The 26,855-nt window shown below is 41.9% G+C and overlaps 2 protein-coding genes and 2 long non-coding RNA genes across 4 annotated transcripts in view; 2 read left to right on the top strand and 2 right to left on the bottom strand.

The window, feature by feature from the left end:
* The window catches only part of LOC104955583 (DENN domain-containing protein 2A), a 20,867-nt gene extending 11,049 nt beyond the window's left edge, over positions 1-9,818 (bottom strand). Inside the window, exons 1-5 of the mRNA XM_010782943.1 lie at positions 9,736-9,818; positions 5,683-6,705; positions 1,896-2,023; positions 408-520; positions 109-306 (exon numbers count right to left, since the gene is read on the bottom strand). Of these exons, the coding sequence (XP_010781245.1) occupies positions 109-306; positions 408-520; positions 1,896-2,023; positions 5,683-6,705; positions 9,736-9,803 (1,530 nt within the window). The 5' untranslated portion in view covers positions 9,804-9,818. The remainder of the gene's footprint in view (positions 1-108; positions 307-407; positions 521-1,895; positions 2,024-5,682; positions 6,706-9,735) is intronic.
* The window catches only part of matk (megakaryocyte-associated tyrosine kinase), a 634,871-nt gene that overhangs the window by 410,014 nt on the left and 198,002 nt on the right, over positions 1-26,855 (bottom strand). The window lies entirely within an intron of this gene.
* Positions 9,736-26,855, top strand: part of LOC104955586 (uncharacterized) — a 17,498-nt gene continuing 378 nt past the window's right edge. Inside the window, exons 1-2 of the long non-coding RNA XR_799466.1 lie at positions 9,736-9,824; positions 13,563-13,566. This is a non-coding gene — a long non-coding RNA (uncharacterized lncRNA). The remainder of the gene's footprint in view (positions 9,825-13,562; positions 13,567-26,855) is intronic.
* LOC104955584 (uncharacterized) overlaps positions 15,831-26,855 on the top strand; it is an 11,308-nt gene continuing 283 nt past the window's right edge. The window contains exons 1-2 of the long non-coding RNA XR_799465.1: positions 15,831-15,842; positions 20,456-20,463. This is a non-coding gene — a long non-coding RNA (uncharacterized lncRNA). The remainder of the gene's footprint in view (positions 15,843-20,455; positions 20,464-26,855) is intronic.

Raw genomic sequence — 26,855 nt, 5'->3', positions numbered from 1 at the left:
TCCCATCCCCAGACGGCAGCATGAGTGGACCAGCTCTGAACTTCCCGGCACCATAAATCACAGACAGAGCAGAGTGAGCTCAGCAAAATGCCTCTCAGACTCCCGTACCTTTGGGATTTTCCTCCTTCTGCGATTGCACGGGTCTCCGGAGAGGCAAGGGGTGTCGTCAGGGCTGCTGGGGGTGGAGGGGGGGCTGATGCGGGAGGGAGAGGAGAAGCCAGTGTCCCTACCGGTCTTACGGAGCTCCAGGAGTTTGAAGCTTCGCCGTTCTGAATTTTGTCTGAAGAAGCCAGGTTTGGAGGAGAGCTGGGGAGGGGAAAAGATACATAAGAACATTGTTTTTAGTACAGAAGTATTTTTGAATTAAATCTAAATGTTTTTATATTGATTTATCAACAAATTGGTACCTTAGTTGGCGTGTCGGGGACAGGAGATGAGGAGGCAGGTGAAACACATTTGCTTCCCAAGCAACTTCTCTCCAGCTCTATATCTTCATAGGGATTCTCCTTGGAGGGAGGATCTTCAGAAGAAAGAAAATATATTAAAAAAAATAAAAATAAGAAATCTATGTTACCTTGGTTACACAACAGCTTCCAACGTCTTTCCAATATGCTGATAAAGCTGTCTTTCCATATCAGTTATATTTGTTTTGCCAGTTCCATCGTACTCCAGATGTGCTGATGGAGAACTTCCAGACTCTGCGTAGCCAGCTCATATTTCACTGTGATAAGACGCTTGCAGAGCTAATGCTAACTTTACCCACCAGTCCTCCCCTGCAGATTAGTAGTGAGGACGTTTCATTTTCCTGTTTCTCCCTTTGTATCTGTCTCTCTTCTCCTGTGCTTTATCAATTCCTCCGCCAGATGTGAGCTGTAGGAGTCGGAGGAGCTCCTTCTCCCTTCACAAAAACAAGGGATCAGTGTGCTGTTTTTCACATTGCCGGCTTGTGACACACTTATCTCTTCAGTGCGTTAGTGCTCTCCGTCAGCTGTGCAGATTTGAGATCATCCATCAATGTGTGTGTCTGAAAACATTTGGTGGTGACAGTAGCTTTCCTCTCACTCTGAAAACACGGTCAGGCATGTGGAATGTTTTCCAAGCGTGTTGACGAGAACCTGGTTTGTGTGTTGATGGATGACATGCCAGGGAGGATATCACAACGTTTCATCCCTATCTATATCTAGGAACTCCCAAAGCTGCTTTTTGTGTAGACAGCTCTTTGAGTTGCTTTACCCATGAGACACTGCTGAGAGATCCGTGTCTGAAAGAAGGAAACTATAAAAAAGAATTCAAAATAAGCTGCGGTATCACTCAGATATAATTAAAGTTAAATGGACTGTTGCTAACAAGCGTTTACTCATTACTGGTCTCTTGGATGAAAAACCAAAGACACATTGAAGCCATTGCCAGTAATGTGCCTCACACGCGCCCCCCGCACCCCCCCAGTAGCCAACCTCTGCTACAACCTCACACAACGCCACTATTGTACCTTATGAAATCTCGCAGGCTCTAGGTGGGGTTGGCATAACGCTGCAGACAATAAGGTAGGAACGTGGGTCACATTTTGCCGTATCATTTTTAATAAAAGTTAAGCAGCGTGGCTCTAAATTAAAACCTGAGCAGAGTAAAGACAGCTTGGCCTCCTCATCACCTCTGTTGCTATGACACACGCTGATATGAGAAATTAAACTACAAGGTCATGCAGTGTATGAAGGGTATGGCAAATAGGACAACATCTAACCTATACACTACGCAACAATGGTTTCAGTTTTACACAATAAAGTTGAACGCTTTGAAACCACATGTCTAAAAGGTGACTTTCGACAGACTGTTTTGGGACGGTTTGCTTAGTTAATGACAAAGAAATGATATATGTTGGTATGTATTGTTTTTACCTATTATGTCCTCGTAGACATTCTCTTCTGATAAAGTGCGTGTTAGGCCCAGCCTGGACTGAGCGTACCAGTCCGCCCTGCAGCCTTCTGTGGACGACTGGAGCAGATCCTCAAATTCATAGGATTTCCTGGAGGACAAAGCATTACAAAGATTTAGAAATTGCACGGCAGATATAAAAGAAAAGAGGAGGAAGGATGGATTTTTGATGGTTTCCGTTGGTGCTTTTCAGAATGTTTAATAGGCCAAACAGGAAAACTGATGTTACCATTTGATAGTTGACACATTTGTCTGACCACATCTGTGTTTCATCACTGCCAAAGATTAAAGCCAAGCAGAATGAAGTGCTCACAAGAATCTGTGGTTTGACTGCATTCCCACATGCACGCACACATACAATTAAAGGGGACCTATTCTGCTCATTTCCACATTCATATCTGTATGTAGTGTCTCTACTGTGACATGTTTACATGCTTTAATGTTCAAAAAGCTTTATTTTCTCATACTGCAGCACCTCTTTTCACCCTCTGTTTGAAACCAGAGCCCAGTCTGCTTTGATTGGTTAGCTAGCCGGCTCTGTTGTGATTGGCTAACTGCTTAGAGATTGATCGGCCCTTAGCCTATCATCGTGCAATTTGTTGGGGCGCTAGCCAATAGAAGCACGAGTGTTACATAGTGATATCAATTATAGAAGTAAATAAAGAGGCGTTTCAGGCAGGGGGGAGTGTGTGGGAGAGAAACTCCCTCTAGGGAACTTTGGGATGTTAGCCTTTGCAGACCATTTACATGCACACAAACCTATATCACACACTACAGGAAAGGAAAACTTGCTAGTCTTTTTTTTACTTTAACATTCACTTTTTGAAGCTGCATGTAAAAATGAACAATTTAGCCAAATCTGTCCATGATAATAATGTCAACCATTATGCATAGTCCTTGATATATAAGGAAAGTAAATAACCGTGAAGTTAAATAAACCCTTTTCTGACAGAGTGAAACATAAACTGAACATTGCATGGTTTACAAAAGTATGATTTATAGCAGAGCTGTTGGATGGAATCAGATGAAGCCAAGTGTAGCTAATGAACTGGCAACGCAGTGCATTCGTTCACATGCACAAAAATGCACAGTGCAGCGGACACTGAGAGACAGACAGCCTGAGCAAACAAAGGGCTTGACACAGCACACTTGAGCCGAGTGAGGCCTCCACATATGGTATGGAATGTAACAGATTCAAGGCAAGCTCCAAACAAGAATTCAGACCGCTGCAGAAAGTGAACAATAGATGTGCTCCAATAACGCAGAGCTCACACATTTTTGTGTTTCCTTGCAGAAATGTGTTCATTGGACTGAATGTTACTAAGAAGACTCTGGTAAATTCCAACATGGTAATTGCTCTTGGCACGAGAAGTGACTCAGATTCTGGATCCGACTTTACACTTTACCAGTACACACATTTTTGTAATTACAAATCCCCGAAAAAGGCCTAATAAAAGCCAAATGCCTTGCGCAACCCTTTTTACCGTCAAGGCATGAATTGTTGAAAAAGCGAAGGCCCTCTTTGACATGACTCACTACTCTGCATGTTGATCTCCTCCTCCAGATGAGTTTTGGAAAGAGTAATGAGTTGATGTGTACATTCCTCAGATCCAACCAATGAGCTCATTCTTTGGGATATTTAGAAATAGGATGATGTCACCGGTGGTTTTGATTTACAGCAGATGTGGGAAATGTTGTTCACCTCAGAGTTTGTTCAGAGACGGTGGGGGAGGGGTTCAGAGGAGAACCAGACCCTCACTGGTTGAATCTGATTCCAAAAGCAACTTTAAATTGTTGTGAATTTTGGAATAAGACAATAGTGAAAGGATCACTTCCCCTACAAATTTGGCTAACGTTACCTACAGGTTCTAATAAGGTTTTAAAGAAACGTTTTAATCTGATTTTCAAATAAGCTTTTTAGGATGTTTATTTGTTCAAATAATGTTCCTATAAGGTTTAAGGTTAACTAAGGCATAACGTTTTAACTGCAACATTCAGAGGATGTTTTGAGGATGTTATTAAGGCCTGAGATGACGGAAAGTTTTTTTATAAAACGTTCCTTCAATGTGATATGTTAACAAAAGTGAAAAGTTTTGCCTACAACATTCTGAGGATGTTTTTTGGACGTTGTTGGGGTAACATTTTATAGATGTTCTTTTATAAAACATTCCCTCAATGTTACAGAACTTTTGAAAAAAACAACCAAGCACGTAATACATGATAAGCTGTAAGCAGATATTTAATGTTTGCGGTGGCATGTGTGAGTTCCCAGCCAGACATTTTTGGTTCTAAAACATTCTGAGAATGTTACCATTCATTGTTCTAGGAATGTTTTCAGTGGGACGTTTTATTTTGGTTCCCAGAATGTTCTTCTGAAAGGTGGGATAACGTTCTCTTAAAAACATTCTTAAAATGTTTGTTGATAGCCTTCTAAAGACGTTTTTGATAACATTGTTAGAACATTATGACCAACTAACGTTTTCAGCGGGACATTTTATTTTGGTTCCCAGAATGTTCTTCTGAAAGGTAGGATAACGTTCTCTAGAAACATTCTGAAAATGTTTGGTGATAACCTTCTTCAAATGTTTTTGACAACATTGTTCGAACATTATGCCCTACTATTCTTAAAATGTTTTCAGCTGCAAGTGTTTTTGTTGTTTATGCACAAGTCTCTATTGTCATATTGATAGAATAACACATGGAAAACCAAATCGATTTATTTTTATCATGACAAAAGCCACTTTTAGTCGCCAGAAGTACTTATAATCACAGTATTCATAATATCATATGTGTAAAATATCAGAAAATATTCGCAATTTTTTTCTGACTATAAAGGTTGAGTCTCGTATGTAGGTTCTAACTGTTAGATAAACTATCTGGCTGTGTGTGGTTTGTGAGGGCTGCGTATAAACAGTGTCCGCTGTTTATGCATATTGGAAACAAATCGTTATTGCACCCTTTAGATTTGAGACCGACAGACATATAGAGGAACGGACCGACTGTCACTGCCCGTCCCTGAAACCCCTGTTAGTGTTTTTATGTGTTTGTTTCTACTGTGTGTCTCTCTCTCTGCCTGCTGGTCTGCTCGACACGGCTGGGAGCAATCTCCAATCAACCACACCTGCAACCTGCTCATCAGCCACACTATGAAAGCCTGCAGCCTGCACTCATTCCCTGCCGGATTGTTGCCGTGAACGGTTTGTTGCGTGCCGCTCTAGCTTTTTGCCAGCATATCCTTTGACAACTTTGCCTCACACTCATTTTTGTGTCTCTCCCAGGAGGAATCCAAGGCCTTCCACACTCCAAAGACCAGACAGGCCTCTCCACCCTGGAACAACTGTTTCCCACTGCTACCATAACCAACCTACAATCCCAGCTCCCCTTTTCTAATAAACAAATGTTACTTTCACCAACTGATTCCGAATCTGACTCTGGGTCCCTCCAGTGTTTTTAGAACCAAACATTTCTAGCTGGGTATGAATAACTAGTTTCTCTAGGTATATCCCCGTACGTTTCCATAGAGAAGTTATTCAATCATTAAAGTGAATGGAGGCTGCATTCAACAATAGAACTATAGGAGAAATTCGTTTTTTCAACAAATCTCTCACAACTCGTTCATCATAGGTTTTATTTATACAGTCTTGTGTTTTCTACTTATAAAAAAACTCATGCAAATACTAAGCCTGAGCAAAAATGCATGTGTTGGCCAAGTAGCGAGCAAACAACTGTTTTCATCTTCTTATTCCCTACCTGTTATTACTGTCCCGGGCTTTGTCTGACCAGGTTCTCCTGCACACTCCAGGTGGGGGGCACGTGGGTAAAGGGGGAGGAGGAATGGAGGGCAAAGGGGGCAAGTTCCTCCTTCCCTTCCCCAAGCCGAGGCCTGAAGTTGGGGTTGTGGGAGGGGTGTGATGCTGGAAGGTCCTCTGAGGTTTAGGTAGAGGGTTTATAGATGGAGCACCTGGCTCACTGTACAAGTTCTCTGGATCCCCCTCCCTCTTCCTCCGCGAGCTGCCAGGACGAACAACCTCCAAAGTCCCAAAAATGGGCTCGCCGACCCTCTTTTCTGATTCCTCCTGCTCCTCCTTTGAAGGAGGGCAGAAGTAATTCCCTGGAAATGCCAGTGAAGGTCTGTGAGGAACATCCTTTGTTGCCTTCTCCAGTTTCTTAACATGAGTTAAAACACTTTTCTTGTCCTTAGGTTGTTCCGTTGGTTTTGAGGCCCGAAATCCCCTCTCTAAGATCACTTCCTTCTCCTTTGATGGGCCGTCTGGAGATTTAGGCCTCAAATCCGCCAGCTTTCCAACATTTTCCTTCCCTGAGTCCGGTCTGTCCCAACTAACAAACCTCTTGCTATCTGTCCTTTGGACTTCTGAAGCTTTAGGTTCCTTTTTCCTCACCGTCTCAACTTCCTTCTCTGCCGTGATCAGAGGACATGTCCCTGTAGAAGACGGGGCAGTCTCCTTTTTGCCCTCCCATTGTGAGATCTTATCTCTGATGCTGGCCGTCTTGGCTGCTGCCGGGCTCTTGTTGTTGTTCAGCTTCCCACACAGCCCGTTCTCCATGTTGGGAGTCCGCGGGTCGGTGGCTCTCCTGTGAGCCAACATGGTGTCAGGAGGGCCGTCAGGAGGGCTGAGTAAGGGGGAGAGGGGACGCTTGGTGGACACAGCGGTCTCCCTCCTGTCTCTGTCCCCCGGCGACCCGCACACCTCTTGGCGCTGGGGCACCGCAGACGACGGAGCCTCCCCGACCTTCAGACCACAGCACTGGAGCCTGGAGAAGAACCACACACAGAAAAGTCAACAGACATACTCGACATACTTGCTAACAAGAGTTGAAGGCAAACCACAAGTTTCATACATGTTCACCAAAAAGCTGCCCAGCCAACATGAACCCACAAGAAAGTATTTCAATGATAGACAGAGGCAACACAAAACAGAAGGATAGACATGTAGATGTATGGTTCTGTTTTCATGTGTCAAAAAACATTGTGTATTAGAATAAAACGTTATTCTTTTATAACTTATAAAATAAACATACAACTCTCTGATGCGTTGATAGTAAGCATTAATACAAAAAATCAAGATGTCTTTAAAGTAGCAAATTGGGTCCCTCTAAAAATGCTTACTGGCCTCTACAATAAAAAATATATATATGTAAATTAAATGCAAGCAATTCAATACATTATTGCTTGAAAGCAGAGTAGTTAGTAGTACCAGGACGACAGAGTAGGATCTGAAAACCTAGCTGAAATACAGATTGCCATACATCAATAATTAAACAATTCAGACGAACCTTAGCTTAATAGTCTAACAGAAATGTTGCTTGACGTCATTATTTATAATTGGTAGGAAAATATGTGATTTCATCCTCTTAAATCAATATACAGTATTGAAGCTTTCTTGAATGGTCAATTTCGCAGTAAGGCACTGAGGCATATTTCAAATATTCAAGTTATTCATGTACGCAGAATGAAAGGGGGAAACGTACCAAAAATAATCTCAAACAGAAAACGTTTGAAAAGAGTCTTCTCTTAGCAACGGGCATTGCTTACCACATCTGCACTTATTCACACTGGATAAACAGGCTGAGAAAGTAAATTGAACTGTTGTCAACTCTAATCATTTATAGTGCAATTATTTCCATAGAAATGTAACGTGCTGCCTTCAGTGTACACAGCTAAGAACCGTGCTCCCCATAGCTCTTTAAATTGGCTGCACAACGCAAGCACTTACAATTAAGTCCAAATAGATCTTTGTTTTATGAGGCAAACAAGAATTCTTGTAAAGAGGGCTCAGACGGCTGTTTGGTGCCTCTGTTTTCGCTGTGAGTCACTCCTGGAAGATTACTGGGTCACGGCTGTTTGAACTCTGGGTTTCGGGGTCAAAGTTTACAAGCTACGCACACAGCTATTTCTGGAGAAGAGATGAATGTATACACAGACGAGGGAAGAGGCAGAAGTGCAGACGTGCATGTTTGCTTCTCTACTGCTCAAAACTTTCTTTTTTGGCCCCAAGACCATTCATCAAATGATTGAATTTCCAACAAACAGAGGAAACGCGGCCTTGGTGACTTCTGATGACATTGCTGGATGTGAAAACCAACAGTCATACAATCTAGAGGAAATCTCAGGGGGAAATGACTAATTCAAGTTTCCTCAGAGACCCTTAAAACAAGGGGAAAAAAACACGTTGTAACTATGGCCGACAAGGAAACCAAGTAATTTTCTTTTAAATTGCTCTGGGTTTTATTGTCTTGACCTCTCTTCCCCTTTATTTTTCCTTTTGAGTACCTCGGTTGAAACAGCGGTTCTTATTAAGCATGAAGCAACAGATTGTAAAAAAAACTAGGTCAAATAAAAAGCAGGCTAAAGGAAAGGGGGCTTGTGTAGCGAAGGAGTTAAAGAAAAATACGAGCAGATGGAGGAGGAAATTAATAATGTTTTTCACTTTGTCTCAAAAAACACTTGATTGTGATTAAGAGACAAAGAGAGATTGAGGGACAGAAAGTATGGGTGGAACATGAAGATGAGTGTTATTGAGGGCGGAAGGAGATACAAGGACACACAATCTTCTCCAACCAGCTGAGCTAACACGGGATCAGAGGATATGAGAAAGGGTTGGAAATGGGGAGGACAATATAACAGAGATAAAGAGTATTTTAATGTTCCGGCAAATCCATTTTTGACTATTTCCAGGGATAAATGTACAGAACATATGAGCAAGGGTACAGACAAAACTACAGACATTAAAACCTCCCACAATCCCTGTTATTGTCACAAACAAAATCCCCTCATTTTCATTAAAATAGAACTAATGAATATTGCAAGGATGACAGAAGGGACTATGGAGAGTGGTCAAAGAGGCATGAGACAGTGGCAGCAGGGGGGGAGGGGCAGGAACAGTAACTAGATGCCAGATGGCTAATTCTGCCCTGCACTCCTGCCCTGCTATTGTTATGTTGCTGACCCGCATGGAGAGGGGAGTCTCCAGCCTGCCTCAGAGCAGTACAGAGCTTCAGGATGGGAAAAGGGATATGTAGGCCCAAGCAACACTCTGAACATCTGCTAGTTTCCAACTAAAAGCAAAAGGTATAATAGATAGATATAATACAGTAAGTATATATGGCTTCATCTTCATGTCTTGCATGTCTGTGGACAACTTGGAATGAGAGACGGCATCAAAATCCTATGATTTTTTGTATCAGTTTAGTATAAGCATTTATGCTTGTTGATGATCATTTCATCCAACTTTAGCAAATGCGTAAACCGTAAGTCATCTGGTCAATATATAAATTGGATAGGACTTATACTTTAACAAATCCGATATAACCTTGCATTCTTACTACAGTATAAACAAATAAAGACCACCACTTTCCTACTCCACTAACTGATTTTATTTCCTTGCATATCGCTGGATAACATTTTGGTATAAATCAGGAGGAACTGTTGCTCTCTCTCAAGTTTAAAAATAAAATAATTGCAATGGTAAGCAACAGCAAGGAGAATCTCACAAAATAAAACAGAAACAATAGAAATACCAGCCAGTGCTGCAAGGATTCTTTCTGTCTAGACCATTGTCTCATTTTTAGAAGAATCAGTAATTATGGCAATGAGAGACTGATGTTTAAAAAAGCTTCACTCTAAGTGGTGGCTATGAAAACCTGATTCAAAGGAACTTTAATCATTTCCAAAAAGAGACATCCCCATAGTATTGGTCATAGCACTGATATGTTGGACTGTGATTATTTCAACTACTGAATCAGAAATGATTGAAATATTTGATTGTCTTTTGAGGCACCTACCCGTTGACTGATTGGTAGATACAGTTGTCAGTGTTTGTGCAGAGCAGCAGGGCCCTCCCTCCGGTCATGGTGCTAGCAGCTGGCATCCTGCACACAGAGAAAGACACCGACAGTAAGCACAATATATTTATTTGAAGTGTTAAATGCATTGTGTGGATGGTAAAAGTTTCTCTAAACAAATGAGAATGCAAAACAGACCAATATCTCAGTTTGTAGGTTGCAAACACAAACATTTAAAAGTCAAACTGTTACAGGAGAGTTGGAAATAATGTATTTTGTACCTATGCAGATGATACTTAAAAACAGGTTGATATTCAGACAAATGAAATCTAAGTGAAAAGAAGAGCTGCTCCCACAGTAGTCCCTTAGGGTTAGAAAACAAATCTAACTATAGTGTGTGAATGTAAACTACCAAAAAGGCTCAAACCTATCATTTCTCTGGCTAGAAAAACTCAGACCTCACAGGTTGCACGCCATCACCCCAAAACTGGCACAAAAAACCCCCACACTTGATAGAATTGGAGGAAACAGATGAAAACAAAACTTTAACAATTGCAAGCGCGTAAACCCCAGCAGTATGGAATGTACTAAAAACACATTGTAACAAGGCCCATTAGAAAAACATCACTGGCAACTAGAAGACAAAGAAGGGCACTGAGTTAAACTTTTTAAAGGTTATCACTCAGGCTTTTCGTACTCGTCAGAAGTGATTTTAAGTACTGCGCAGACGTTGCACTTCGGATCCTCTCCGCAAACTCCTTTCATTTTAGGATATCACTTCCTTAAAGTCTTCCAGCACTGCACATTTCCCTCTGTTCTTCATTAGGACAAATGGTGCCAAGGCGACTTTGAGGGGGGAACTTATTATTCGGTCCATTTGTCAGCATATCATAAAACCAGATCCACTTGGAGCCATTGCAAGACTATCCGTAAGTAACCATTGAATGAGAGCCGCTAGCAAAAGGCACGTGACTTGGCCCTAAAGATGGTGGAGGGTTGGCATGGGCCTAGCATCAGTCTGACACAGATGTGGTTAACGTTAGAGAGGGGGGGGGTCAGGGTTAACTTCTGTTGGCAGATATTCACATGTGTTCTTAAGTAAATTCACAGAGACACCGATACATGCTTTGCCACCCGGCTGCATACCCACACACAAAAACACCTCATATAATAATACACCTATAGATCCCACATCCCGCCAAAAAGTCCTGACTGCAGACCAACTCAGTGATGTGTGTGAATTAGACCAGATGTGCTGGGATACTTTAGGGTATCCGTAGGCCGTTAAACATTTCCTGAGCACGGCTGGGCCCAATCCCCCCCCCTTCAATCCTCTCCCAATAAACCTGCATTAGCTAACTTTGACACTTCTCTCCCTTGCCCCCTGACTATGGAGGAAATGTGAGCCTTTTTCAGCCAAATTCCACAAATTGTTGTCCCAACTGGCAGTCAGATGAAATGCCACAATTTCAGAAGATTACGTAGAAAAATGCAGCCAAATAGCTGAACTCTTCCCTGAGTTAACAACATAATTGGCCCTCTGGGTCCAGTGTTTTGGAACGGCTCTGGGCTTTTCCTTTTTTTTTTCTCTCTTGCAGAATGAAAGAACAAATGGACACGGCGGAAAAGCTGTGGTCTCGTCTGACAAGATGTCTACTTAAAGTACAATGGTTCATTTTTCAACTTCTTTTTGCTCAACTTACATCCATCAATTGCTTTGTCTTTAGCCCCCACCCCATCAAAAGGAGGGGGAGGGTTTGCGTCAGACGTCCACCGGCCAAATTATTTTCAGCTGTGAGCCGAGCAGAGGTCACATGTTTGAGGGGAAACATCAACCAATTTTTTACCCGTCCTCCCCCTCTTGATTCTTTTCTCCTTACTAAAAGCCAACACAGAAATGAAGAACAGAAATCCTGCATGGGACGGGGACGGGGGGGGCTGTAAAGAATGTATAGAGCCTCCTAGTTTTACAGTTACATTTTTCTCTAGGTTGGGAAGGGTTTTGGATATCACGGGGGTAGAGGAAAGATGGACGATATGAAGTGAGATAGAGCACATCGAAGAGGAGAGGGGGGGGGGTTGGGGAGACAGGGGTTGTCAAAGCTAAAGAGGAAAGTGGATATTGCAAAGAATAATATAAGTATACTGTTGCACTGTGAAAATAGGGAAGGCTTTTAGGCTGTCCCATTTCATTGTGTGCAGCCCCAAGGCTATTCAGTGTAGAAGCTGGTGTTTAAAAGGTTATTTGGTATTTCTACAAAAATCTGACTTACTCGGCTTGAAAACATCCCAAACTTGACTCATACAAGACAAGGATTCCCCAATTGTGCCAGAACCTGACAAGCGTTAGAGTCCTGGCATCTCGTAAAAGCACTAAATTGTACAGCATTGTTAGTTTTACAGCGTTTGGTAACTGAGGAAACTCTTTTTTTGGGGAGCAGCGAAAGCTTTTGTGTCCTACAGCTATTGGCAACTATTGTTAACCCTGACCCTCAGAGCAAGATGGCCACCATAACAAAGCAGAGGCTGAGGGAAGCCATCTGCTGAGGCCAATAAAAACATCACAGGGAAACTGCCCCCCCCCCTCAGCCCCAGGCCTGTGAGGTGTGACAGAACGTGGACAGAGGAAGTGGTATTGTTCAGCAGCTGGGTGAAGAAGGTGGCGGTGGAGAGTGTGTTGGAATGGAAATAACTCATATTCAAAGACATTCATACCTTTTCAATTAGACCTGAAATACACCTGTTGAATGTCGTTGGGATTCAACAATGACTCCCTAATGACCATTAAGAAAACACCAATATATTCCTTGAAGGATGACCTCCATTCCTGGACTTAAATCATAAAAGATTGGTGCTCAGGGAACAGCACACAATCTTAAATGCCTTGAGGCCTTTAGAGATAGCAGCACTCAGGGTCAGAGGCAGGCCATCAGAGCCAAGCATCAGCTACATAACAAACACTGAGGAAGATTTCTATCTGCGGATGGATACAGACCGATTCTTCTTATAAACATGTACTCGTATAAACCACTGAGAGAGGGATGCTGTTGTTTATTTGGGGACTATTGGATGAACCATAGCACTGCAATTATTACAATTTCAGTTATCAAGGGTCAACACCTGTTCTAGAAATGTACAGCAAAGTGGAAAGTGGAGCAAGGGAACCATTGAAGGGTTTATATGTGAGCAAGTGTGATACTGACTGGAGACAACTGTGGTATTTGTATCGCATGCGTGGCAAACTGTCACTGTGCAACCTTTGACCTGAGGTTAACACTGGGAGGACTGTACAGTAGCTGTATCAAATGGGCTGATCTTCATACAGTGGTTATTATGAAACCTATCAGCATTACATTTTCTTACCTTTGTTGATAGGCTTCTGTAACAAATGGCCTTTTGCTAAGAGCTGTGTGCAGTGAGTGTGAAATGTTTCAGAATCTGATCAACCTTTTGTAGATATAGGAATAGCTTCTCCATCAGGTTTAACAGCACGGCTGGCCCAGCATTTATTCGTGCTAAAGTGTAACTTTACATTACTAATAGGCTAATGTTATTATCAGCCTCAGAGGCTTCCGGTCATTGAGCAAAGGATGAGGAGACAGAATATCAACAACACATTAGAACAAAGGGATGAAAAAACAATCAGCCCAATTGAATGACAATGCTAGTAGTAGAGGAGCCTATGTTGTGCCTCCAGTAGCACCTTGGGATTGCTGTGAGCAATGAAAGGTGCTTTATAAATCGAATTTATTATTATTATTATTATTATTATTATTATTAGGAGCCATGCATCTGGTACGACAAAAGAAACAACATTTCCTGGTAAGTTCTGTTAAGCAAAAGAAACAGATCTGAGATACCAAGTTCAAATATTCACAAATAATCATCATTTGATTCTGAAAAGCCATTTAAGCAGATGATAATGATAACTGTCAATTATACACATACTGTATAGGGACCCTATGTTTTTTCCGATTGGCTCACAGACTAATTATCCCCCAGATGTCAGATCTGCATTTGGTCACCTCTCGACAGAACAGGCAACTACATTGACTCCGAACTCCACACATCTGGCACCCTGTGTGAGCTACATACTAAAGACTGACCTTGATCTAGTCATAGAGTTGTAAATGAATCCCTGACTCACAAAGACTTGGCACATTTGTGTACAGTATATTGGCCAGCACATAGATGACTCAGCAGCATGCAGACCCCCTAATATATTACACTTGGCTTATCTGTTTTACAGTGAACTCACAAGATGTTGAATAAAAATAAATCAGCCTGGACTCATTCAATGGCAATGTGATGACACACACATTTGCACACACACACCACATTTTTTTTTCAAGTGAGTTGTTCTTCAAGATGGGGCAGTTATGAGTTGGTCAACATCATTTAGACAGGGATATTGTCTAAATTGATTTTAGACAATACCCCTGCCTTTTTGGTTGATTTCTTTGTTGTTGATCTCTTTGTATCTTTAGGTGTTGACTGTTGATGATAATCACACCAACTATTGCTGTAGAGTTGTAGCTTTATCACACAGTATGGAGATGGTGCTGTCAGAGTTTCCTAGCTTTATCATCCTCTGGGTTGTTGTCAGCAGGCTGTTTGCTGGCTGTTTGCTGGCTGTTTGCTGGCTGGCTGTTTGCTGGCTGTTTGCTGCTGACTGTTTGCAGGCTGTTTGCTGACTGTTTGCAGGCTGTTTGCTGGCTGTTTGCTGACTGTTTGCAGGCTGTTTGCCGGCTGTTTGCTGACTGTTTGCCGGCTGTTTGCTGACTAGCCGTTTGCTGGCTGTTTGCTGGCTGGCTGTTTGCTGGCTGTTTGCTGTTTGCTGCTGTTTGCTGGCTGTTTGCTTGGCTGTTTGCTGGCTGTTTGCTGGCTGTTTGCTGGCTGTTTGCTGTCTGTTTGCTGTCTGTTTGCTGGCTGTTTGCTGGCTGTTTGCTGACTGTTTGTTGGCTGTTTGCTGACTGTTTGCAGGCTGTTTGCTGGCTGTTTGCTGGCTGTTTGCTGGCTGCTGCTACAGCACTCTGGAGGCCAGCCTCTCCCCAACAGCTGCTTCTCATTAAGATTTCATCCTCCCTCTATCACTGTGTCCCTCCATCCCTCTGTCCAGCCAAAAAGCTAACACCATGACATCACCATCCCTCGCTTGTTCTTCCCCAAACTGCTCTCTTTTTTCTCTCCGTCATTTCGAAATACCTAAAAAGGGCAAAGTTGCTCGCGGCCCACACTGCATTTCACAGTTATCAGCACATGCAGTCACACAGAATACAGAAGAAAACCAAAGAGAGGCAGCCCCCTAACCGCTTCTCATCCTTTTACAGAAAGTAGAGAACACGATAGCTCAAAACGGGAATAATACACTGCGAAGGGAAGATTATTTATTTTGTTCTTTTTCTTTCCGCACCCACGCTGAGTCGAGGACCCTATCCCCTGGAAGATGTGGCTCACATGTGCCAAAGCCCTGCCTGCAATTAATTTGACGCACTACTGCACATTTAGCCTGCTCTTTCTGGAATGGCAAAGTTGGCTGCTTTTTTCCTCCCCACCGTCTTTCACTCTTTATTTCTCCCTTTCATTCTCTCTCTTTCATTCCCATTCTGTCATGGCGTTGCAGGAACAAGTCAGATGGAGGAGGGAGTGATGGTGGGGCACTGTTTTTAATCCTTTCAACCTTTCGTTCCCTTTCATACTTTTATATGCAGCGTGTCTTGCCTTCTGCAGACCTGGAGCAGAAAGTATTTATGTAAAACCAATTATTTTTTAGCACTTCCGGGTTGACAGATCTGACAAAGTGTTTGGTTTGAGTGATATGGGGATTTCACAATGACCGACATTCTGACTGGCCCCTGAAAAAGTAGAATAGGAAGGGTTGATGGTAAAGGAAAGGATGTATGGTGAGGAAGAGTTAAGGAGAGGGACGGGCAAATAAACAAAGGACTTTTATCTGGGCTCGGCAGTCTCTCCCTCTCTCTTTTTTCTCTCTGTTTCTGTCTCTGAGTCCTGTTCAGGGCCCCTGTTGCTTTCCCAAGCTGATTTCATAGCAAGGTCTTGGATATGAGCCAAACAGGCCAAATCCATGACTACGTGTGTGTATCTGTGTGTGTATGTGATTGACAGCCAGAAACAGCTTTACAATCCTAGAAGCCGGACTCATTGAATTTATCAATTTCCTTGCATGCCATGTTAACCTTTCTCTCATCTCCTTCTTTGTATCTCCCTACTTTCACAGACATTACTTTTCCACCCTTATCTTCCCGTTCTGTATCCGACCACAGACCACAGGGATCTGCGCTGTGTGAAGTACAGTGGTACAGATGCGTATCAGCTGGCCTTCAGGGGCAAACGCACACATATACAGAACATGCACCAGCTATACTGCTTCCCAGTGTCCTGTCCAAATGTAATGATAGTCCTCCTGCCCTGCTGAGCTGTGTCCTCTTGCCCCTCCACGTCTCCCCCCGTGATCCCTCCATTGTTAGCAGAGGATGGATGTGAGACAGCATAGAAACTGGGTTAGCAACAGAACCAGACAGGAACTGACGGGGGATACCGCAAACAATTCACTTCTCCCTGCATGTATTTTTTCTTATCAATCTATGCTTAATATAACACATTGTTGTAATTCTAAAGTCCCGCATATGGCACTTCTTGTTATTGTGGTTGTTGCTTATAACTGAGACTCTGATGGCCTGGGTGTCTACATTGTATCCCGCTGAGAGCTGGAAGAATGGGTAACAATATTATCTCAGAAAATGTATAAACAAACCTTAATTATAACAAGGGCCACAGAGGAAGCCACTATGGATGTAATTATGGTGCACAGACACAACCAAGAGACAGTATGTACAGCATTTAGGAGGTTTCTTATCCATGAAATGAATAGTTATTTTCTTGTTTGTTTGTTTGTGTTTGTGCACACAAACTGACAGGAAGTGTGGTGAGACTTGCAGGAAGTTGGATTAAACTGACCGGCTGTTCCTACTGAAATTAAGTCATCAAACTTTTTGCAAGGCAAGTTTTCTTGCTTAAGAACTCGCCCCGTACAGTACGAGCTTGAGTATGAAGTTGATAAATGAGACAGCCTACTACCACAAGGTCAGAAAAGCAGGAAAAGGAAGGAAAGCGCCATACGAACTCAGCAAAATCCTCCAAAAAAAGTCCTTCTCACTCGCTCCACCTGTCAGAGTTTACAAATGACCACCCCGTAACTGTTTAACCACAGGCTTTTAAAGAGAGGTCTCCCTTTTCCTTTGGAGTTTGTGGCTTCCATTCCACATTCCACATTCCACTGACTGCAAAATGGTGTGACTTGCAAGCTAATGATGCCCTAAAGTCTTCAAAGTGATAAGCCCTTCTAGAAATACAAGTTTGAACGGGGAGCCTTTGACACCGTTGGCCTGATAAGAGGTGGAAATGAAGTGGATAATTGAAAAAGATATGTGCTTTTTTCAAAGCACAGAGGAGTTTTTTTTAAAGCTGGACTGACCTAGTGGAAAATTGGAAATGAATTCTTCCATCTCAACAATTGCTCTTACCGTTCGCCAACAAATACAAAGAGGCCTTAACTAGCTCAATGGAGAGAAGAGAAGCCTATGTACCAGAGAAAAGGACACAATCATCACAATGAGAAGAGAGACAGAAGTGGAGGAGGAGGATGGATCTGTCTTGGAGGCAGAGCAAACAAATCTCTCTCTCTCTCTCTATCCCCCCATCTGGGTGAGGGTGTCGTGTTACGTCTCTTTGCAGAGTCGGAGCATCTGTCCGGAGACTCCCACAGACACGTCAGCTCCTCCTCCCCACAGACAGAGAGCTCCCATCAGCAGAGACCCTGACTCATCCCCAGTCTGCTCCCAATTACCCCGCTGGCTCCACAGACCAGTGTCCGTGCCAACACATCCCACTGCCGGCTTTTAACCAGCTCTCACTTCGGTCTACACCACCACATCCAATATTGCTTCTGTGAAATGCAAACATTTGGTATTTGCAGCTGAAACACTACACTAGCTTTAGCAACATCTAGGGGCTAAGTGATACTAAATGGCTTATTTGAAAATGTGTTGCTACTTAGTGCGCTGTCATATTATATTCCTTATATCGATGATGTATTAAACCGTGTAAGCACAGGCTAAAGGGATGGAGGACGTCAATCAGTAAGTAGCTCAAACAAACTAACACTTTTGATCCCAAATCCCCCCAAAACAACTATTGGACGGATAGTTATGAACATTTCTACGGATATTTGTTCTCTATTCAATGCTTTAGTGACTGGTGACTGGTTGGTCCAATGGTGAAAAAACCTTATTGCCTTTCTAGTCGTCCGGTCAAGCATTATTTACACGACATGTCAACATTCACATGATTTATTCTAACAACTTTGATGATCCCCGACTATTCCTATAGTGCCATAATGAAGTTGTAATTTTTGATTTTGAGTGTAATGTCTGGAAACTATTAGATGAATAGCTCTTCATTTCCAAATAAGAATTATAAGCATGCTTACACACTAAATGACAATGTTGAAGATATTTACCGGTCAAAATTGAGTAGAAGAATTAACCCTGATTCAAGAAAGACTGCTATCCCTTTCATTTTTTCTGTATTCTGCTCCCTTCCTTCCAAAGACAAATTAGCGCACACCACTGGCTCATCTGGCAGCACGAAACAAGACCTTGGTGTAAATGCACCTGCGGTTGGAGCACTGTGCCGCAAGAATAAATCAACACTGACAGAGTAAGTAAGGCCATTGACGGTAAAACTTGCCAAACAAAAGAAGCCATGGAGCTCTTCCTGGCATTGAGCCTCGCTGCTTGGCAGACTGTGATTAATTTCAATGTATGAGGTAATTCATAAACAGCCCCAGGTAATATGCCAGGAGACACACACACACACACACACACACACACACACACACACACACACACACACACACACACACACACACACACACACACACAACACACACACACAACACACACAACACACACAACACACACACACAACACACACACAACACACACACACACACACACACGTCTGCAGCCAAAGCTGTATTTTGTTTCATTGTGCCGTTTAACACAGGAGACAGACATGGCATGTTGTACACCTCAGACAATACCTGTCTCTGCTGCTAACAACTCCCAAAGGGCCTGGGTTTTACACTGGAGGAAGTGTCATTTAATACACCATCATTCACAGGGGAAAAAAAGGCTCCCAACAGCGAGCAGTATTTACAGCATCTGATATTACATTGTGCTGAAAGACAATGTGGGATTTTTGAGCCTAATGGTTAAACCTTTTCTCTGTAAAACAGGCTCAGCCACAGTTTATGTGCAGCATTGAGTGGACCTACAGATCCTTTCAACAATAACCTGCCTTCTTCAGCACACTAACATTATTCTCTGGGCCCCGGATCAGATTTCTCCTCCAAGCCACAGTCTCTGAGCTGAGCTCCAAGCCCAAATCCTCTCCTCTCCTTCTCCTTCCTGTTTCCCCCCCTTCACTTTTAAGGGTTCCGCATGAAAATTCCCAGCAGAGCTCCCCCGTCCCATCCCTGCTCCCCTGCATGCCTGCACAGAAACACATTTTTATAATTCACCCGCCAATCCCCGGGGGAGCCAAGCAAGGCGAGAGCTTGGGAAAGTGCTCTTCCGGAGTGTAAACTCCAGAGTCAGAGTCGACGTCTTTGACCTCCACACACCCTGTGACCGACAACTGAGGCTGAGCCAAGAGCGCCAGTGGACAAAAAAAGTGAGTGAAATGGAGAGGGGTGTTTAGCACCGCTACAGCAAGCCAAACTAAACTGATCCAAAGGTGTGCGTTTCCAATCTCCTCAGGACAAGTTGTACTCTACACATGGCAAATATACTCTGTAGTTTAAATGTATGTAGTACGCAAGGACTAAATCAGAGCAACTTCAACATGCTTGTTGGTTTATTATTTTGGCATTCTTTAATCAGAATCAGAATACCTTTATTAGTCCCACAGAGGGGAAATTTGCAGCGTTACAGCAGGAAAGAGCCACAGACAGCTAAGTGTTGCATATCTTAAATGCGTTTTAAAAAAAAGTACTAAGTTAGAATATAATAAACAAACAACACAACAATATGCTAAAAAGTACCAAGTTATAATATAATAAACAATATGCAAAAAAAAAAGATTAAAACTAAAAAAAAAGTTACATAATTTTCAAAAATACAGATCAAAAACAAATCAAATCTACAAATCAAATCCTTTAGCAGTTCTTAGGATTTAGCAGCCCGGTATATATTACAGTTATTAAAGATGGCATAGGTATATAAAGTATATATTTCACATAAATCACATATTGCACATAGTTTGACGGTATTTAACAGCAGCAAGTTACACAATCTGCAAAATACAAGATAGATACCTAAGATAATTGTATCTCCATATCATGAATGTTGCAGTTGTTGTACTTTCACTAGGTGTTTATTTCATTAACAGTGTACATTTAATAAAATGGCATTAGGAACGTGCACTAAGTTACCAGAGTACTGTATTTTACTTAGTCGGATAAGCCTAAACAAATATTTCAGAAAATGCAAAAAGTGAAGAAAATATAACAAAAGGCGCGTTCACACCAAGTACTTTTCCCACAAAGGTTCCTGAGAACTCTTTAGTTCTCATGAACTAAGTACAGATCGCGTTCACACCGGAAATTAGTTCCTGGGGGTGGATTAGGCAAATGAAGCCGCTGACGTCACTTCTTCTTCTTCTGCTGCTGCTGCTGCTTTGGGTTTACTGGCAGGCCGCAAACAACTTCACTGCTGGGACTCCCAGCAGCTTCTACTGAAGCCTTCCGAGTAAACGGCCAGAACGCCGACACCTCCTCATCTCCANCTCGAAATAAGGTCTGTGTTTGACACAAATTGAAGAGACGGATCACGTTTTGTTCTACCACATTAAATACATCAGCAGTTACCCCACTGGTGATTTCTGTCAGAAATCACCAGTGGGGTAACTGCTGATGTATTTAATGTGGTAGAACAAAACGTGATCCGTCTCTTCAATTTGTGTCAAACACAGACCTTATTTCGAGCTATTTTCCAAAATCCTATGGAGAAATTGCATTGCTTTTTTGTCGAACGAACCAGAAGTGGTAAAATGCTAACTTGCTTCCGGGTTTTAGGACGCGTCACTGTGGCAGTGTGGCACTCTATTGAATGCCGTGTAACTTAATTTGTAAATGTGCCTTATACGCTATGCTGGGCTGCGATAAATAAGCTTGTGTTCATTCACACGTTTAGAGGACTGTTTTCCACCAAATCTTCATTTTAAATGAACCTATATCTGGAGAGTAATAGCTCATACTTATTTTTCCAGTGAACTTGAATACCCTTTTGAGGAGGTTTCTTTCTTCTTTTTTTACAACACAATATTGGAATTATGCACTAATTAAAGGTTGTACTTGAAGGCGTAGTCATTAGTCATCTTTTAAGAACATATTACACTAATGTCAGAATTGCTCGAACAATTTGCTATCAGACTTCATAGACTGGATTTAAAAAGAGAACTGCAACTACTCAAATGTGGCTTACCTCTAGTTAAATATCACATTAAACGTATTGAAAATCTATTGAAATAATTAAGTGCTGCGGTACATTAACCTTTACAGAAATAAATAGCATGATAAAGTTGGAAAGAAAAGCTTGTTTGAACACTGCCTATGTACTGGAAGTGTGGTGCAGGTAGATGGGGATAGAGTGCAGCTTAAGACTCACAGAACTCAGCGGCAGGTTGTTGACAAAGTATATGTTCTTTGCTTGTTGGTCACTTTTAAACAACAATAACCTGTACTGCTGAATACCTTTGAGCAAGGTCACTGTTGGTGTGTACTAGCCTTCTCTGATGGCAGCCATTAGAACGTTTTTAGAGTTGGCTATAAATACTTGGATACAACAGCAGCATGTCACAGCTTGTAATATAATGATGTGGCATCTGTCTTCACTAAAATAACCTCAGCCCACACAGACTGCTGAGAGGACAGCTGTGATTTATCAATGTTTTAGAAAGTTCATATTTAAGTAAAGAAGATGAATTTATTGTTACATTGAATTACATTTAAAAGGCTTACTGGCTTTGTTCATTGAAAACAATACTATTTGTTCATTTTGAATATATTACAGAACCATTTATAATAGATGATGTATTTAGGTGCGGAACACTTAAATTGAAATGTTTTCATTGTATTATTACATTCAAATTAAAAGAGGACATATTATACTAATGTGCAGGTTGATATTTGTATTGTGTGGCTCTAGTGTGACATGTTTACATGCTTTAATGTTCAAAAAGGTCTTTATTCTTCTCATACTGCCTGTCTATGTGTGTGGGAGACAAACTCACCTACGATCATAGTTTAATGTATTGTTGTTGAAAAATACATATTCTAACTTTAAATACAAATATGTTTTATAGAAAAAAACATTCAAAGTTAAACTGTATTGTCGTTCAAGGATTATAAACTCCATCCCTGTTGTGAATATGAAAATTGTATTTGGCGTGTGAGATAACTAGATAACTTGGCCCTATCTACTCATACAGTTAGTAATGCACTGTTGACAATAATGACTATTTGATCCTTGGCATATTCAATTCAATTGAGCAAAGGTCTCTGAAAGAGCTCCAGATTAGGATTGCTTTCCTTGATCAACACAACAAATACAACATCTGTTTGCTGAATAGCATCTCAACAAGCAGTGACTATACAACTTCATGTTGTGGTCATATCTGGGGCTTAAATAAGAGAAATAATTCCCTGTCAGGGGATTAGGCACCCAGAGAGGTTATGAACTGGTGAAACTCCTGTTATATCTTGGCAGCATGCTACTCTGGCAATAACAAAGCTGTTGAACCAATTCTAAAATCATTGTTAAAGCTCCACTTATAGAGGAATTCATATTGATATTGAATCTGGAAGATATCACTCCTTCAGACAAGAAGTCAAACCAAATGATCATCCCACTGTGCAATTCCCTTCAGTTCTATGGAGCATTTTTCAGTCTTTCAGTTCTTGGTTTTGGTTATACAGGCAGCATTTTTGGGTTTAAAAAAATCCATTAAATTACCTGACGTCAGAAACGATTCTCAGATTCAGCCCTTGCAAAAACAGGGCTAAAAAAGAGCAAATAGAGCAAAATGAGGCATGGCTAAAATGCATGATCTCTTTTTGGTATTTTGAAAAAAAAACTTTGCAGACCTATTTTATATAGGTATGGCCCTACAATATATTATTCAAATATAGCATGATAGGTCCACTTTGAAGAAAAGTGAATAACATGGACATTTGCACCAGATCTTCAAATGAATGGTTTTCTTTGTTTCTATTGGATATCTACATGGGAAAGTTTGCCATTGCTAATTATATGGGTTATTATTCAGGCAATGTTGTGCTCTCTTGCAAAGAAGTTAAAACAGAGCTAAAAGAAGAGTGCATACTGTGTCATGGACTATACAGTATACAGTCGATATATACATATATTTACCAGGAAGCCTGTATACATAGTTGCGTTAACATATTTTTTCCATATTTTTTCCTTCTTCTTTCACCTCTCTGTCGTCTTGTCCCTCTATTTCACTCTCTGTCCTAGGTGTACTTTAAGCGTGATGGCGAGCTGATAGAGGTGATCTCCTACACTCAGACCTCCAATGAGGGTGGCGGCGCAGCTGGGGTGAGAGGGGCACGGCCGCTCATCAGCAGGGACCTCGATGACACTAAACTACAGCGCTCCCTCTCCCTGCTGGACCCCGAAGGGCGAGTGCCCCGTGTGCACACAGAGACCCCCCAGCGTGTCCACACTCAAGGCCAGCAGGCCAACGAGCCCAGCCCTGCGACAGAGGTCATCCCAGAGACAGTGGTGAGCCGGGAGTTCCCCCGCTGGGTGCACAGCACAGACCCGCTCTACTACTTCAGCCACACTAACATCCCCCAGAGTGACGGCTCTGTGGTGGTCCAGGCCCGACTCACCTGGACCCTCAACCCGCAGCTGGATAATGATGCCCTGTTCAGCTGCGAAGTCAAGCACCCGGCATTGTCCATGCCCATGCAGACAGAGGTCACTCTATGTGAGTAAGACTAAAACTAAGTCATTGTTTTTGCATTGCACTGTGTCTCAATTTGAATACTTCCCTTAGTACACTGATTGTCGTGCACTGTGAACACTAATGCAGTGCATTAATTTTGACCATGTTGTTTTAAAAATCTCACTGCCACTTTTCCCTAACCAGAAGTGATGATATCTGCTGTTAGCTTTAGCAAACTAGCTAGCAACAATCATTTGTGGTACCAAATCATTACAGACTGCTAAGTTAACCCCTTAAAATAATCGTGTCTTATTTGTGAAACCCGAATAGTGAGACATTACTTAAACAGTGAAGAAACACATTTATATTTGTAATGTAGTGTGTATATCCAACCCAGTCTTACGGCATTTTGTGTTATAGTCACGAAATTAATTGAATCTATTAATTCGTGTTCACTACAACACAATTTTTGCATTTTTTCTAACCCGTCGAGAAAATGGACACAAAGATTTCAATGAGAAAACACCAGACTGAAGTTTGAACTGGATGCTTTGTTGTATTTCCGCACAGAGATGAAATGATAACTCGGACATCCACAGAAGAATGGGTCTCACATATACCTAAGACCCGCCCTCAAAAGGACCGTGTGGTTTTACCTTTTGACTTTTACTGTTAAAACAAGGGAGCAACCACCACGTGGTATTTTTTTTTCGACGGACTATTAAGTTGAACGACGTTATCAAACAGAAAGTAAAGTAGAGTAAATCTAATGTTTTTTTTTTGTTTACTCAGGAGCGGAGCCACCAGGTAGAAAAAAAAATTTACCTAAAAGTTGCAGTTCAACGATGAACTACTTAACTAAATAACAACATAAACAAATGACAGTCAAGGTTGTTGTACATTTTCGTTCATTCCTAAAACTAGTAGAATTACACGGTTTGAGCTCCGCGTACAGTGTTTGTAGACTAAGATCTAGAAATAAAGGCGAACAAGGTTTACGCGACGATGCTCCAGATGAATTTTGTTTATTGGCGGGTGATGCAGTGAATTAGGAGTTCTGTGAACGATCCGGAGAATCTAATGACCCTCTTTAACCAACACCATATTGATGAAACGTCTTGATTGTACCACTGCGTCTAAAACGGAGACACGGACGAGTCCAAGACCTTAGTGTTTGAACTACATATTATCACACGTGGTCACCATCGGGACATTACGTGAGATATACAAGAAAACGACATAGATTAAATTTAAGAATAAGAAATAAAGTATACGAGAAATACTAACAAAAAACATACAACAATAGAAGTTGTACATACTGCACATGATACTTTTATTACACGGAAATGGAACAACACCCTCGAATTAGGGAATATTTTGGAATTCATAAAGGTGAAGACCAAATTACTGTCAGAGGCATTAGCTGACACGGTGTCGACGAGGTCGTAAGCTTGCTCCCTATGAAATATAATCTACTTTCAGACCACTACAGCTTATGTTGACGCGCTCCTTGTCACGTCGTTCGTTATACATGGCCCCGGGCAGAGGAGTAAGAATAAGAGGGAGACGGAAGTTGGACGACGCAACTACCTCAGTACAGAGACAAACAGTACAGTCCTACCACACGAACAGAGGTCTCCTGTACGTGCATAACGGAAACTGCACAAGTAACCTACCTGAACTCCGGTAGAAACAAACATCATTGTTGTGTAATCTCACAAAGCAACCAAACGTGTAAGAAATTGAAGTACGATTGAAAAGGAAATTTCATACTGCGGACACAATCTAGGTTATGGCGTAGGATGAGACGAAACTATAAAAGCTACCTTTGCAAACGTGTTATTAGGGTACGAGATACAAAGGAAAAAAGGTTATTCACGACATTAAAACCCCCACTACGTTTTTGCATTTACAGTAATGTTTTCTCGAATTCCGTCGACGATAACTTCAAGCCTCTTCCCGTAGTAGAGACTTTAGCAAGAGTGGCCTACATATTTGTACAGAAAGAGTAAACGAAGCAATTAACTCCGACTGAAAAAAGTATTGCCATGACGTCAATTGAGTAGTCGTTGCGTCGAGCTACTAACCGAGACAGTCAGCGAGTCATAAACGAAACGCGATTGAGCGTTAGACGGGCAACATTGTGGTAATTAACCGTAGTTTACTTTAGTCACAACAAGACGTCAGGTAAACGTCCCCTGTGATACTCCCCCGGCCAAGTAAAGGTTCACGTCGTTCCCCTACGTCCTGGCCGTCCTCTAAATTTCCCTTGTTTACTCTTTCCAACGACACACACACACACACACACACACACACCAACACACACACATGGAGACCACTTACCTCTCCTCTTTACCTTTGTCTACTTTGTTTACAGCCACCTCCTGACCTTGAAGCCTTTACAGAGGTAACACATGAAAAAACCGACAAAACCACGTAGTTACACGGGATTACGTTCATAACGTTTTACGTGTTACTGCATATACCTACCACATCGACAGTTTTCACCTCACAACCCTAACGACCTGTAAAGTGATTGCTAGCGGTAGAATCGAGCATATCAACGATTCGATTGGTCGTTAACTTCAACGAGGCTAATGGTTGGTGTCAGAGGCCGGAAAGACAAATATCAGTGCCTTTAATAGAAACTAAGCACAAGTGGTCTGCAAAGCGGTAAAAAAAGGACAGTGGTGCTGGCTAAAATTTCGTTACAGTTATATGTGTTAAGCTTCCTTTTGTTCTTGCAAGAGTCAAGACGGCTACAAAACTTCGGTACATAAATATAACCATCGTAAACAAAGCACGGACGGGTGTGATTATGTTTAACTTCCTTTTTCTACTGTTTTAGTTGAAAAGTCATAGACCCAGACTCGGGTAAAGAAAAGGAGCGCCTGCGTTTTTTGGAGTGTAATAGTAAAAATTTTTACTGTCCCTACCCAATCCGAATCCCATTCATAACAATGTCTTTAAAAAATACTTGGTGTGTCGAGACCAAAGGCTGGGCGGACCTGTGTTTTGCAGCCTACGTCCGTAGCTGTAGATGGTTATCTATAACGAAAATTTACAAG

The sequence above is a fragment of the Notothenia coriiceps genome, unplaced genomic scaffold (genome assembly GCF_000735185.1).
Source record: "Notothenia coriiceps isolate Sejong01 unplaced genomic scaffold, NC01 NC01_scaffold00024668, whole genome shotgun sequence".
NCBI lineage: Eukaryota > Metazoa > Chordata > Actinopteri > Perciformes > Nototheniidae > Notothenia > Notothenia coriiceps.
Note: the sequence above shows the minus strand (reverse complement) of the source record. Positions and strands in the feature narration are given on the sequence as shown.